The sequence below is a fragment of the Anolis sagrei genome, chromosome 2 (assembly GCF_037176765.1).
Source record: "Anolis sagrei isolate rAnoSag1 chromosome 2, rAnoSag1.mat, whole genome shotgun sequence".
NCBI classification, from domain to species: Eukaryota; Metazoa; Chordata; class Lepidosauria; order Squamata; family Dactyloidae; genus Anolis; species Anolis sagrei.
The window spans coordinates 61,217,824-61,231,152 of NC_090022.1; the positions used below are offsets into that span (position 1 = coordinate 61,217,824).

Consider the following 13,329-nt stretch of genomic DNA (forward strand, 5'->3'; position numbering starts at 1 on the left):
GAGGGCGGCATCTGTTCCTGATTAACCCCATTGTTGTGCATTGATCATATCTGAAAGAAAGATGCGAAAAAGAAGTGTATATTTTTTGTTCAGGCATCTGTCGGAAGTCAGCCTCCAGCTAATTCAAAAATCCAAGGATACATTCTGATTTAAAATATACACTGTTTTCAGAAAACATTCCTTTTGAAATACACGTTGTGTCTAATGTTTCAGTGTTATTAAATGTTTTACCTGAATATTTTAAAGGTGTACTGTGCTGTCTGGAAGTTATTGTTCTTAACCTGCATGAGTGAAGATGTATCCCATCACTTAACTTTTAATTAAACCATTATGTGACCATAAGCCTCATCTTGGTAGGAGGAGAAATGTTCTCCAAGCCACGTGTCAAAAAATAGTGACTTGCTTTGACTTTGATTTTGACCTTCAGTCTGCTTTTATAAGAAAAGGTGTAGAAATAGAAATTGTTGATTCATTTGCAAGATATATTGTTGCAAAGTTTCTTACCAATTTGGGATTATCTTGAAGGGTGTTAACAACCCTTTCAAATGGCCAATTCTGTCACACCAGAAGCGACTTGCAGTATATTCTCAATTTGCTTCTGTTGTGATAAAATTCAGTATTAATTGATTTATATTAAATTGCATTGACAGTAACTGACTGGATTTCAAAACATAGGTTTCCAGGATACAAAGGGGGCCAACCACTACGATAAGGCTATTATTTAATTTTTATAAGAGATAGTAAAGATCCAAGTAAATGTTTATAACTGTTTTAAACTGTTGTTTTCATTGTAACTGTTTATTTTAATGTATGTATTTGGCATCTAATAGTTGTCTGTTGTAAAGTCGCCCCGAGTCCGCCTCTGGGAGACAGGGTACAAATGCATAAAATAAATATAATATAATATGTGTGTCATCCTCACATAACCTGAATCAAAATTATTTTTTAGAGTTTTTAATTATATTTTAATTATAAAGTATCCTAAAAAATGAGTTTGTTCTTTTATTAAAATACTAATACGACATTAATTTTAGTTGTATACAGTAATAATATTGAAACTTCTATTATATTTTCAAGCTACTAAAAGGTCATCAATATTTTTAACATATTGTCTAGTGTTTATCAGGCATTCTGACACCCGGCCCAGTCCTCCACTGTGCAGCGATATATTTATCTATAATATATTTATATTTATTATTTATTATGTAATTTATTGTTTAATTAATAATACATTAATAAGTCATGTAATATTACTTGAATATTAATAAATTAATATATGCAATGGTTGTGATTGCTAAATATTGAGAAGTGCCAGTTTGGTGAAGTGATCCATTAATTGAATGGGGACTTTGCAAATCCATTGAACCATGAAACCCAGTGATTACTTGGGTGAGTTATTGTCAGTGTGATCTACCTCACAAATAGACAACCATGGATATTACCTTAGATATATTGAAGAAGAAGTGAGTTATGTAAATAACCAAGCACCCAATGCTCTCTTATGGATGTTTCAGATCATGGTTGTTAACATTTTACACTTAGATATGAAAGTGAAAGAATAACATGCAATTGTGGGTGTCTAACAGTAAAGCATCATAATAATTGTGATTCCTAATTATAACCAAGGAAGCCTAGAAACAGACCTTGCATTTATTCATATCCTTCGTGTTTATTCATATCCTTTTCACAAGTCTACACCTCAGCATCTGTGATTTCTTCAGAAGCAGTTCTTGCTAGAAAACTTATGCTAATTAATTTGACAAGAAAAAGAGTCCCTTGGAAAAAATATATATCTAGAGACAATGTGATGGCTGTCCAAATTATCCTCGCTCCACATTTGTTTCAGTAAATTACATGCTAGCTCAAAGGCATTGTTTGTGCTTCAAGTGCATGGAAAACCACAGATTCATCATAATGGATGCAAACTCATAATAATTAATGCTGTGTTTTATTTCACAGAATCATGAATACATGTAGTTCCTAAAGCAGCAACAACAACTTGCAAAGGAATGGCAGGATGAAATTTGATGACAATCAGACATAGCGTTTCCAGACATAACTTTTAATTTTAGATATACTGTCTACACAGAAATATTCTCAGATTGTAGTGACAGATCTGTTGATTATTTTTGGCAAGGATTAGCCAAGTTTATGCTTGGATCCCATTTCCAGAATGAATAACCTTTCCAAATTTAAGGGTCACAGCTGTGGTTGTTACTGTGGCGAGAAATTCTAACAGATGTCAACAACAATGCAAGTGTGAATTGAATGTGACAGGGACGGTCTTGGTTTTTTGTTTTTTTTTTAAAGGAGAGACAACCATACTCTGAATTTAGTTATAGCGATGAGACCATAGATCAGGGGTCCACAAACCTTTTAAACAGAGGGTCAGGTCACAGTCCCTCAAACTGTTGGAGGGCCGGATTATAATTTGGGGGGGAAAAACATTAACTCCTATGTACGCTGCACATATCTTATTTGTAGTGTAAAAAACACTTAAAAACAATACAATAATTAAAATGAGGAACAATGTTAACAAATATAAACTTATTAGTATTTCAATGGGAAAGGTGGACCTGCTTTTGGCTGATGAGATAGGATTTTCGTTGTTATGTGATTTCAAGTCGTTTTAGACTTCGGTTGACCCTGAGCAATGGCCGGGTAAATGACCTTGGAGGGCCGCATCCGGCCCCCGGGCCTTAGTTTGAGGACCCCTGCCATAGATTTATCAATGCGTCCTGATTCCACAGATACAACATGTATTTCTACTTGCTTAAATGGATTCTATTCCACCCGTCATTTTTTGCTACCATTTTTCATGGGACTTAAAACAAGAAAACAACTACCACTACAGCAGTATAAGGCAGGCAGTAAATACAGCTGATGGCAACCAATTTAAGAAAAATCATCTCTAAATACCTGATCAAGGAAATAGGTTTTGTCCCAAAGAGGAAAAGAATATAATTTTTTTACTACTCATATTTTGATGGGGAAGTGTTGTCCTTAGGGAGGTTACCCTAAACCAGAAGGCCCTCTTTGTTGTTGTCACACAATATACTTCTGGTGCTTTCAGATTGCCAGTCTCCAATTCTCTTGAAGTCCATGCAAAGGTAACCAAACCTTTATGCATGTGAACTATGCTCACACTGGAAGAGCATGCATCTCTAACAGGCAACAGTACACCTCCCCACACACTTTCTGCCTATATCTCTACCACAGTAAAAGCTGCTCTTTCAGTAGGTATGAACAATTCATAGCATAGTTTTGCAAAAACCAGGGCAGCGAAAAGATATTTGTGATTCATAAGCTAAGCTCTGCGAATAAATATTTAAGCATTTGTTTTATTTATGAAGCACTTCAAGGCAAAACCTGTATAAAACTGCCGAGTGTGTATTTTTATAAAGGATGCTTGTTTTTATATCATGTTTAAAAACAGGCCTTTAAAAAATCTTGTATTAATAAATTTCATAGAAGAATAATTTTCTGTGTGTCACTCCTAATAGTAGAAGACTGAAGTCTTCAACCAACCAAACAGATGAAGAATGGCACAAGGTGGTGAAGAAACAGAATATGAATTGAAATAAAATTACTAAAACTGGTTTACGTAAGAATGTTTAGTCATAACATTAAAGAGAGGACATAAATATTCTTAAAGGTCTGTGACTAACAGCTTCAGCTATAATCAAGGTATAATACAGCAGCCCCCGCCATATTTGCAGAGGTTGAGTTCGAGGACTCCACATGGATATGAATAAAAAACAGAAGATCACAACCCATATTATTAAATGGTGGCAATGTGAATATGCATGCTCCAGTGTATCTGTGCTCATATTGCCACCATTTATAATATGGTATGTGACGGTTCGTAGAAATCACAGATCCCAGAGCCTGTGGATTTAGGGATTCTATTGTATTAGCCAACCTCCAATTTGACCATGCTATCTGTGGGTGATGGAAACTGTAGTTTTAAACATCTGGAAGGTTCTGAGTTAAGGAAGATTGATCTGGTGAACTGTAAATTTAGGAGAGTTCCTAAAAGATTTCTTCCTACTACATGAACCTTAGTGGTATAGAAAGTATTGTTTGATGGATTTCTCTATGTCCCTGTCACCATCAGAAATAATGGTGAGTACTTTGTTTTGGCTGTATGGCCATTTTCCAATAGCATTCTCACCTAACATTACACCTGTATCTGTTGTTGGCATCTTCAGAGGTTCTGTTGTCAGTGAGGCAAGTGGAGTGTATGGAATGTCTGTGGAATGTCTAGGGTGGGGAAAAGAACCCTTGTTTGTTTAAAGAAAGTGTGAATGAGGTAATTAGTAAGTTTAAATTAGCATTTGAGTAGCCATCAAGTATGCAGAGTCAGTCAGTGAGGGTGTCTGCATAGAGGCAGCCTGACCTTTGTTGCCTAGAGGCAGCTCTGTTTTGGAGGTGTTAACTGGCCCTTGATTGTTTATTGTCTGGGGCTCTTCTGATTCTGATTGGTGTTCATTATTTACTATCTTGAATCTCCAGGTTTTTTTAATACTGGTAAACAGATTTTGTTCATTTTCACAGTTTCCTCCTTTCTGTTGAAATTGTCCACATGCTTGTGGATTTCAGTGGGGATCCCCATAACCCAATGCTGTTTTTATTTGTATTGAGTTTCCTTGGACCACTTTTTTCCAACCAGAAATATGTTTTGTTTTATTTTTATTTATTTATTGGCTGTTTACAAGGGAGAAGTGTAGGTGGTAATGTGGGAAACTGAAGACACATGTGGTCCCATAGGGCATGAAATTTCCACCCTCGAATCTAAAATATGAAACTTGGATTCAAAGGTATAAGTAATGAACATTGCAATGCTAAACACAATATGGAGTCTGGGGAAGGTAGTTTGGGGAAAGCATTTCTCCTTAAAAGTACCCTTTCTATTTCAGTATAAAGAAGTAAGTCCCACCCTGCAACTCCATCTGTTAATGCTAAAATAACACTTTTAGGCAGGTATTTTAATGCCCTTATAAGTCCATGATCTTAGACTTCGAGAAATAGATACTGACTGCACTCTGTTCCAAAATACTTTTTTCTTGCATGAGAGAACAAAATCCATATTAGAACTTCTTGATCACAGGAAATTAATGAGAAATGACAGCTGGTGGACTCTAAAAGCGTGAACAAGATTGGTAACAACATACAGTTTTGCTCACCCACCACAGAATCTAATGATGTGATCTATCTGACAGCCTCCCATCCAGACTAGCTCATGTTATTTCTTACATTCAGTTTTTTTTAAAAAAAAATGGATTGGGAATTCAAAATGAACTATTTTAAGGTTGGGCAAGTTATTTCTTTCCTCAATGTCTTCATCCAGACTCTGTTTTTAAAAATGTTGCAACGAGCAATTCTTTTTCTCAATAAATTGTCTTAGTTTGCTTTTTTCCTGCCTTTAAGGACTGAAAACAGTTGCTAATTAATCTCTTCTGAGAAATTATATGTTGCATAACATATAAACAGCTGTAGGGATGAATTTCAATTTGTTATATTCATGGAGAATCATGAAATAGCAAGGGTATACTTCATTTGTATCATAGAAATGTCACTTTTTGTGAGTATTTGAGTAGAGTCTCTGGTGTATCTCTGTTGGGAATGGTGTTTCTTGCATTTTACATAATTTATCTGGAGTTGGTGAGGAGAGAGATGTCCTAAATTATAATTTTTAAAAAGACAGCAAAGAGTTTGAGAAGTATCTCTCAACACAAAATAGCCTCCGAATGGAAGATCTGAATCAATATAAAACAGTGATGGCTGGTTTTTCCATATCATATGTACACTTACCATCGCTTTCTCAAATCTGCTCCCTCCAAGTTTAATATTTTTTCCTTCTTTAGTTTTATCCAATCAATAATCCATGTTAGGGCACAAGCTTTGAAATATAAATTTAGATCCAGCATGGCTAGTCCTCCCCTCCTTTTCTCATCTGTCATGTTTTTAAATTTTATCCTTGGATTTTCCCCTCGCCAAATGTACTTTTTAATGTCTTTGTTCCATTCCTTTAGTTTTTTTTGGTTCCTTATTATTGGTAAGTTTTGAAACAGAAAGATCATCTTTGGTAATATATTCATTTTTATACTCGCGATCCTGCCCAAAAAGGATAGCTTTAAATTTTTCCATTTTTCCAAATCATTTTTAATCTCTTTCCACTTTTCCCCATAGTTATTTTGTAACAGTTGAGCATTCTTTGGAGTGATGATAATATCAAGATATTTTATCTTGGAAACTATCTGAATATTCCATTATTCTTTTAGTAATTGTAACTTTTTCTTTTTGATGTTTTTTTTGTAATTGCTTTTGTTTTTTCCATATTTAATTTGAATCCTGCTACCTCCCCAAATTCATTTATTGTTTCCAACCAATTCTTTAGTTTTTTATTTGGCTCTTCAATTATGCAAATTATATCATCAGCGAAAGCCCTGCATTTATACGATTGATCATTTATTATTGTGCCCTTTAATTCCTTTTCTCCTCTTATTTTATTCAATAATACTTCAAGTGTTAATATAAATATCAACGGTGATAGGGGGCACCCTTGTCTTGTTACTTTCCTTATCTCAATTGTTTTGCTTTCTTGTCCGTTAATTATTATTTTTGCTTGCTGATTTTTGTAAATTGCCTCAATTGCGTTTTGGAAATAATATCCTATATCTATCTCTTTCATTAGCAGTTTGAAAAAATCCCAGTTAACATTATCAAATGCTTTCTCTGCGTCCAGGGCCAAAAACATTACTTCTTTTTGGATATTTCTTTCATAGTTTTTTATCCAGGGGTCCCCAAACTACGGCCTGCGGGCCATATGCGGCCCGTCAAGGGCATTTCTCCGGCCCGTGTGGCCTGGCCTGGCCTGGCCACGACTACCCGGCGCCGCTCCACCCATCGCGGGAATCCTCTGCTCCGGCCCTTATGCTCCTGTGGGAGGGAGAAGCCTTTTGTAGTTTACCTGCCTCCTTGGAGACCAGAGCGGCTGGAGCAGAGGGTTCCTGCGAAGGCCGGAGCGGTGGCGGGTGGGCGTGGCCAGCGGCGGCAGGTGGGAACGCTGGCGTTCTCTGGCCACGCCCACCCGGCGCCGCTCCGACCATCGCTGGAACCCTCTGCTCCGGCCGCTCTGGTCTCCAAGGAGGCAGGTAAACTACAACTCCAAAACCAAAGGACACTGCCCACCAAACCCTTCCAGTATTTTCCGTTGGTCATGGGAGAACTGTGTGCCAAGTTGATGGGGTTCAGAATGCTCTTTGATTGTAGGTGAACTATAAATCCCAGCAACTACAACTCTCAAACGTCAAGATTCTATTTCCCCCATACTCCACAAGTGTTCACATTTGGGCATATGGAATATCAGTGCCAAGTTTGGTCCAGATCTATCATTAATTCCACAGTGATTGATGGAGGCAGGTGAACTACAACTCCAAAACCAAAGGACACTGCCCACCAAACCCTTCCAGTATTTTCTGTTGGTCATGGGAGAACTGTGTGCCAAGTTTGGTTCAATTCCACCGTTGATGGGGTTCAGAATGCTCTTTGATTGTAGGTGAACTATAAATCCCAGCAACTACAACTCCCAAGTGTCAAGATTCTATTTTCCCCCAAACTCCACCAGTGTTCACATTTGGGCATATTGAGTATTTGTGCCAAGTTTGATCCCGATCCATCATTGTTTGTGTCCACAATGATCTCTGAATGTAGGTGAACTACAACTCCAAAACCAAAGGACACTGCCCACCAAACCCTTCCACTATTTTCAGTTGGTCATGGTAGAAATGTGTGCCAAGTTTGGTTCAATTCCATCGTTGGTGGGGTTCAGAATACTCTTTGATTGTAGGTGAACTATAAATCCCAGCAACTACAACTCCCAAATGACAAAATCATTTTTTTTGAGTGAAGGACATACATTGGGTTGTTAGGTGTCTTGTGTCTAAAATTGGTGTCAATTCGTCCAGTGGTTTTTGAGTTCTGTTAACCCCACAAACAAACATTACATTTTTATTTATATAGAAGTGTGGGTCTTTTTTTGGGGGGGGGAGGGGGTTTGCACTGCAAATAATATATGTGCAGAGTGCATAGGAATTCATTCATGTTTTTTTTTCAAATTATAATCCGGCCCCCCAACAGTTTGCGGGACTGTGACCCGGCCCTCTGTTCAAAAAGTTTGGGGGGCCCTGCTTTTATCAGATCGATAATTGTTCTTATATTTTCTCTCTGGTGTCTGTCACAAAAGAAAGAAAAGGAAGAATCCCTCCTTGAAGCAACCCAGAAGTAGGACCGAAGACATAATCTTATTCCCCCCTTTCTCTTTCCTTCTTTCTCTCCTCCTCTTTCATTTTTCTTGTTTCACAATCTATTTCTTACTATATTCACTTTACTCTGTTATTCTTGTTTATTTTCTCTCTTGCTATATCATATTTTTCCCTCTTTTTCTCTCTCTTCGCTACTTTTCTCTTTCCCTATACTTGATTTTAAACTTGCTACTATTTAATATTATCATGTATTATGAAAATATCTAATAAAGATTATTTCAAAAAAACAGTGATGGCTGGTGGATTGCATGTCAGCAGAGTGGTAAATCCACTCCAGACTTTAAAGGAACTGACTTGTGTGCTGAACCTTTTCTCCACAATAGTTTCAGCATGTTGGATCGCCCACACAAAGACCCAGCACAAATCTCTCATCCTACTGATAGGGAAGCCATTGGCCACCACAAATGTAAAAGGATGGATTTGTAGTTATACACCTTCAGGTTATTTTCAATCTATGGTGACCCTGAGATTAATAATGTGTGTTCAGTGGAGTTTTGCCTTTGCCTTCAGAGGCTGAGCAAATATCAAATATGACTTGCCCAGGATCACCTAGTGGGTAATAACTGAGAGAAATATAAAATGAGATCCAATCTTAAGCTACTTAGTATTATGCTATTGATAATTTTTCCTGTCCTTCTTCCATTACAGGTTTACTATACCTTGCAATGAAAAAGCAACCAGAGTTTTGTTAGATTTGGTTAGATCTGCAGTAATGCCCTTGTTCAACTGAGATCTTGTGATGCTTCTGGCCTCCAACTTCAATTTGCCTTAGCCAGCATAATGGTGAAGGATTGTGGGAGCTATAGTCCAAAAATATCTAGAGGGACCACTGTTGCTCACCCTGTGCTAGTCAAGTGTGCAATTTGTACGAACTCCACATATTAAAAATCTCAGTTGGACTACATGTTTTTTATCTTTAAGACCCTTCAAGATATGATTCAGATTACACTTCCCTTTCATTAACAGTATATATTACATGGCTTGTTGCTCGATCTATGATAATTCACATTGTGATCCTCTGTTTTCAACTTGCTTGGGGCAAGCAACATGGACTTGTATAGTTTAATCTGTGCCTGAGTGATAGCTGTTATTGGCTTTATTGGATTTGCTGTTCAGGTGATTCTGCTTACTGCACTGAATGACAAAAGACTTTGGGGCACTCTGCCTTGCAAACAAACATGCTTTCATTGTATCCTTTCCTTTCTTATTAAGGCATACTTGAGAGCTGTGCTATGTTATCTTATCAAGATTGTCATGATAATCCATACATAAAAAAGAGGAGGGGTGGGTGAAGATCAAATTTTATTTGTCTGTTTTATACTTGGGATATTGCTATATTTTTGTCTATGAATGTGTACCACGTGGGAAATCCATTCTGGAGTAGAATGGTGGTGTGTGTAGGTGTGGTTTCAAGTCAACTGTTGACATAATGAAAATGGCAAGGAATGCTCAGAGGTGGGTTTGCCAATTTCTTCCTCTGGAATATACCCTGCAACGCCCGGTATTTGTATATACCCTGCTAGGCTACACATAAAGCCTGTGTAGGCCATTATTTTCGATTCTTGCATTGGCAAAGCAGATTCCTACATCACATTTCATTTCAGTTGTTAGGCCTATATTTTATATAAACCTGGGATTTATAGCATATGTTTGCTGAGCAATTGATTTAGACAGGGCACAGGAATTGTGACAAATGCTTTGGCTGCTAATCCAATGGAAAATGTTTCTCCGTTTTAATTCCTTTCCTTCTCAGACTACTGGGATTAGCTGTTGCAAAGTGTGCAGTTACAAGCATATTTGGCTGTTTCTTTCTGATTGAAATGATATAACAACTTTATTTTCTGATTTTTTTCTCACCTTCCAGTGATTGTAAGATTTAACAAGAGCGGAAGAACATTTATTGTAGCATTATTGATCATTGACCCATATCTGTAGATGAATAGTGCCTTATACATGTTCATCTAGTCTGCTTTTTAACCTTGGGGGGGGGGGGGACTGCATCTCCTCCATTCATTTTTTCCTTTTTAGAAATGGCAAACAAATCCTGCTCACTTCCAAAACAATATTATTATTATTATTATTATTATTATTATTATTATTATTACTTTATTTGTACCCCGCTAGCATCTCCCGAAGGACTCGATGCGGCTTACACAGGCCAAGGCCTCAAAACACAATACAACATTACAATACCTAAAGCAAATTAAAAACAGTTAAGCAGAATAAACAACAAACAGTAAACAATACATCAAGACACTATAAAACTGGGCCAGGCCAAAGTAATGGGTACAAGATTAAAAGTGCTGATGTGGTAGGAGGTATGTAGGATTATAAAGTAAGTGCAATGTGCGGTGTGCAATAATCTTAGCTCTACTAAAGTGCTTCTAGGACTTGGTATTGGAGGTTCCTAATCTGAGAAGGCACATCGGAACAGCCAGGTCTTCCAAGTTCTTTCTGCCATCCATCCTAGTTCTGCTTTGCTCCAGTTAAGAAAAGTCCTCAAGTGTGGGCTTGATCTTTTGAAATCAATGATTGTAAAACAGATTAATTAAAATAAATTATTTTGTATTTTTGCAGATAAATCAGAATGTGGAAATCCAGAGGGGTCGTTTGCGAGATGATATAAAAGAATATAAATTCCGAGAGGCTCGTTTGCTCCAAGATTATACTGAACTTGAAGAGGAGAACATCTGCCTGCAAAAACAAGTATCTGTTCTGAAGCAGAATCAGGTAAGGGTTGGAGCATCCTTGGGTACATCTAGAAACAACGCAGTTAGACACCACTTTAACTGCTATGGCTTAATTCTGTGGAATCACTAGAGTTGTAGTTTTGCAAGGTCTTTTGCTGTCTCTACCAAAGTGTTATGGTGCATCAGCAAATTTTATATCTCAGGTTTCAATAGCATTGAGTCATGGTGGTTAAAGTGGTGTCGGCCTGCATTAATTCTACAGTGTAGATAGATATACCTTTTGTCTTCACATCACATTAGTTGGGTATGTGGACAGCTTGTAGTTTGCCTCTGATGCCACAGATTTCAGTCCTCAAAATCCTATGATTTTGTTTGTTTTCTTTCCTTCATAATAATGCCTGTCTTTGATGTTGTGGGGTTCGTCCCTTTTTTAAAAAAAATTAACATGCTCTTGGCTTGCTTTGCTCAGCAATGCAAGATGAGTTTTGCAGAAGAGGAGTTGTATTAGTCTCTTGCAGTGGATACATCACTGACTAGGCAACCTTACAGACCTAATATGGCATAGGTTTTCATCAGATATAACTGAAATATTTCAGTTGGCAAGCCTATAGTGATGGATTACTTTCATATTTGACTAAACATGTGTCAGTTTTATTCGTTATACAGGTTCCATACTTTTGGGGAAGGAATAAATATTAACCTCAAATTTGATATCTGTCTGATGTTGAAAAATTATATATGCCAACTAACACCTGCAACATCAACAACAATGGTAGCTTCAATCCAGGTTAAGGGTTCATTGTGTGTATATTGAAGTGTACAGCATCTTACAGTATTGCCATCTTAAGAGGAAAATCAAGATGAGAAAACTTTAAACTTTCCTGGATAAAAGAGTTCATATTAGCTTTCAGCTTCTCGCATAAAGAACTCATTGACGTTCTTTGTGTCACTTTCATTATTAACCCTTATTTCGCCTTTGCATGTCAAGGATTCTAGTGATTCTGTTTCTGTCACAGGTGGAATTTGAAGGGCTGAAACATGAAATCAAGAGGCTTGAAGAAGTTACTGAATTCCTCAACAGCCAACTAGAAGATGCAATCAGGTTGAAAGAAATATCGGAACGCCAACTTGAAGAGTCCTTAGAAACCCTGAAAACAGAACGTGAACAGAAGAATAACCTTCGGAAGGAGTTGTCTCATTATATGAACATCAACGACTCTATGTATACCAGCCATTTGAACATCTCTTTGGATGGACTGAAGTTCAGTGATGAAACCACAGAGCCTAATAATGATGAAATAGTGAATGGCTTTGAACAGAACTGCCTGAGCAAAATCAATGGCAATAATAAAGCATCAACCCCTAAGAAAAATGAGGGCTTCCCTCCAGCCCCTAGTCTTGTGTCTGATCTCTTAAGTGAGCTGAATATATCTGAAATCCAGAAGTTGAAACAGCAACTTATGCAGGTAAATATTTCTTAAATATGTTTTATATTAGCTACATGAAATTAACTATTTCCCAAAATGTATGTTACTTTTAGATTCTGTTTGAATACCATGAGTTACTTATTGCTACAGTTGGATACTATATTGAAGTATTATTTAGTTTATCTTGTGACACCTTTCTGAGGCTTAGTCATAAGACTAATTCTGTTTTAGAGATGAATTTAAAAAACCAAAAGGAAAATTTGGGGTGCCATAAAAAGTGAGCATAAGTGAGAGAATTTAATTCATCTGTTTCCTTTGGGTGCCAGACTTTTCTGGGGTACTTTTTTACTCATCTAGACTGACACCTTCTCCTATTGCACAGTCTATAATTATTTTAAACAGCATGGTTTTAGTCACAACACATTATAAGTAATCTGATAATTTGAAGTGTTCTTTTTGTTCCAAAATAACTGGATTCCTTGGATAGTCCTGATATCATATTTAGAAATTGTACAGCAATGTATACATTTGAAATAGATTATTTCTCTTCCACTTTTCTATTTTTCAAGAATTGTTTTCATTCTTAGTCTCTTGAATGTGGCCCTGAGGCCTTTTACATATTGGAAATTTGTCTACAAAAAAACAAACCTCTTCCTCTCTCTTTGACCTTGAAAACAGGCATGTTACCTTTGCCACAGAGGAGATATTTAGAATTTAGGATCAAAAAATCACAATTTGGTTCACACACCAGCGTTTCAGTTTAAATTTGGTCTTGCATTTGGGCAATACTGCTATTCCACCAATGCAAAAAGACATTCTTCTCTCCTTTCCTTACTGCTGCAGCCCTCTGTGCAAAGCAAATGCCTACGTGGAATATTTGCTTGC

The 13,329-nt window shown here is 37.0% G+C and overlaps 1 protein-coding gene across 3 annotated transcripts in view; it reads left to right on the forward strand.

Annotated features, from left to right (window-relative positions):
* Positions 1-13,329, forward strand: part of BICD2 (BICD cargo adaptor 2) — a 113,128-nt gene that overhangs the window by 84,189 nt on the left and 15,610 nt on the right. For all 3 annotated transcript variants that reach the window (XM_060766027.2, XM_060766028.2, XM_067463557.1), the window contains exons 3-4: positions 10,905-11,057; positions 12,034-12,483. In XM_060766027.2, coding sequence (XP_060622010.2) covers positions 10,905-11,057; positions 12,034-12,483 — 603 coding nt within the window. The remainder of the gene's footprint in view (positions 1-10,904; positions 11,058-12,033; positions 12,484-13,329) is intronic.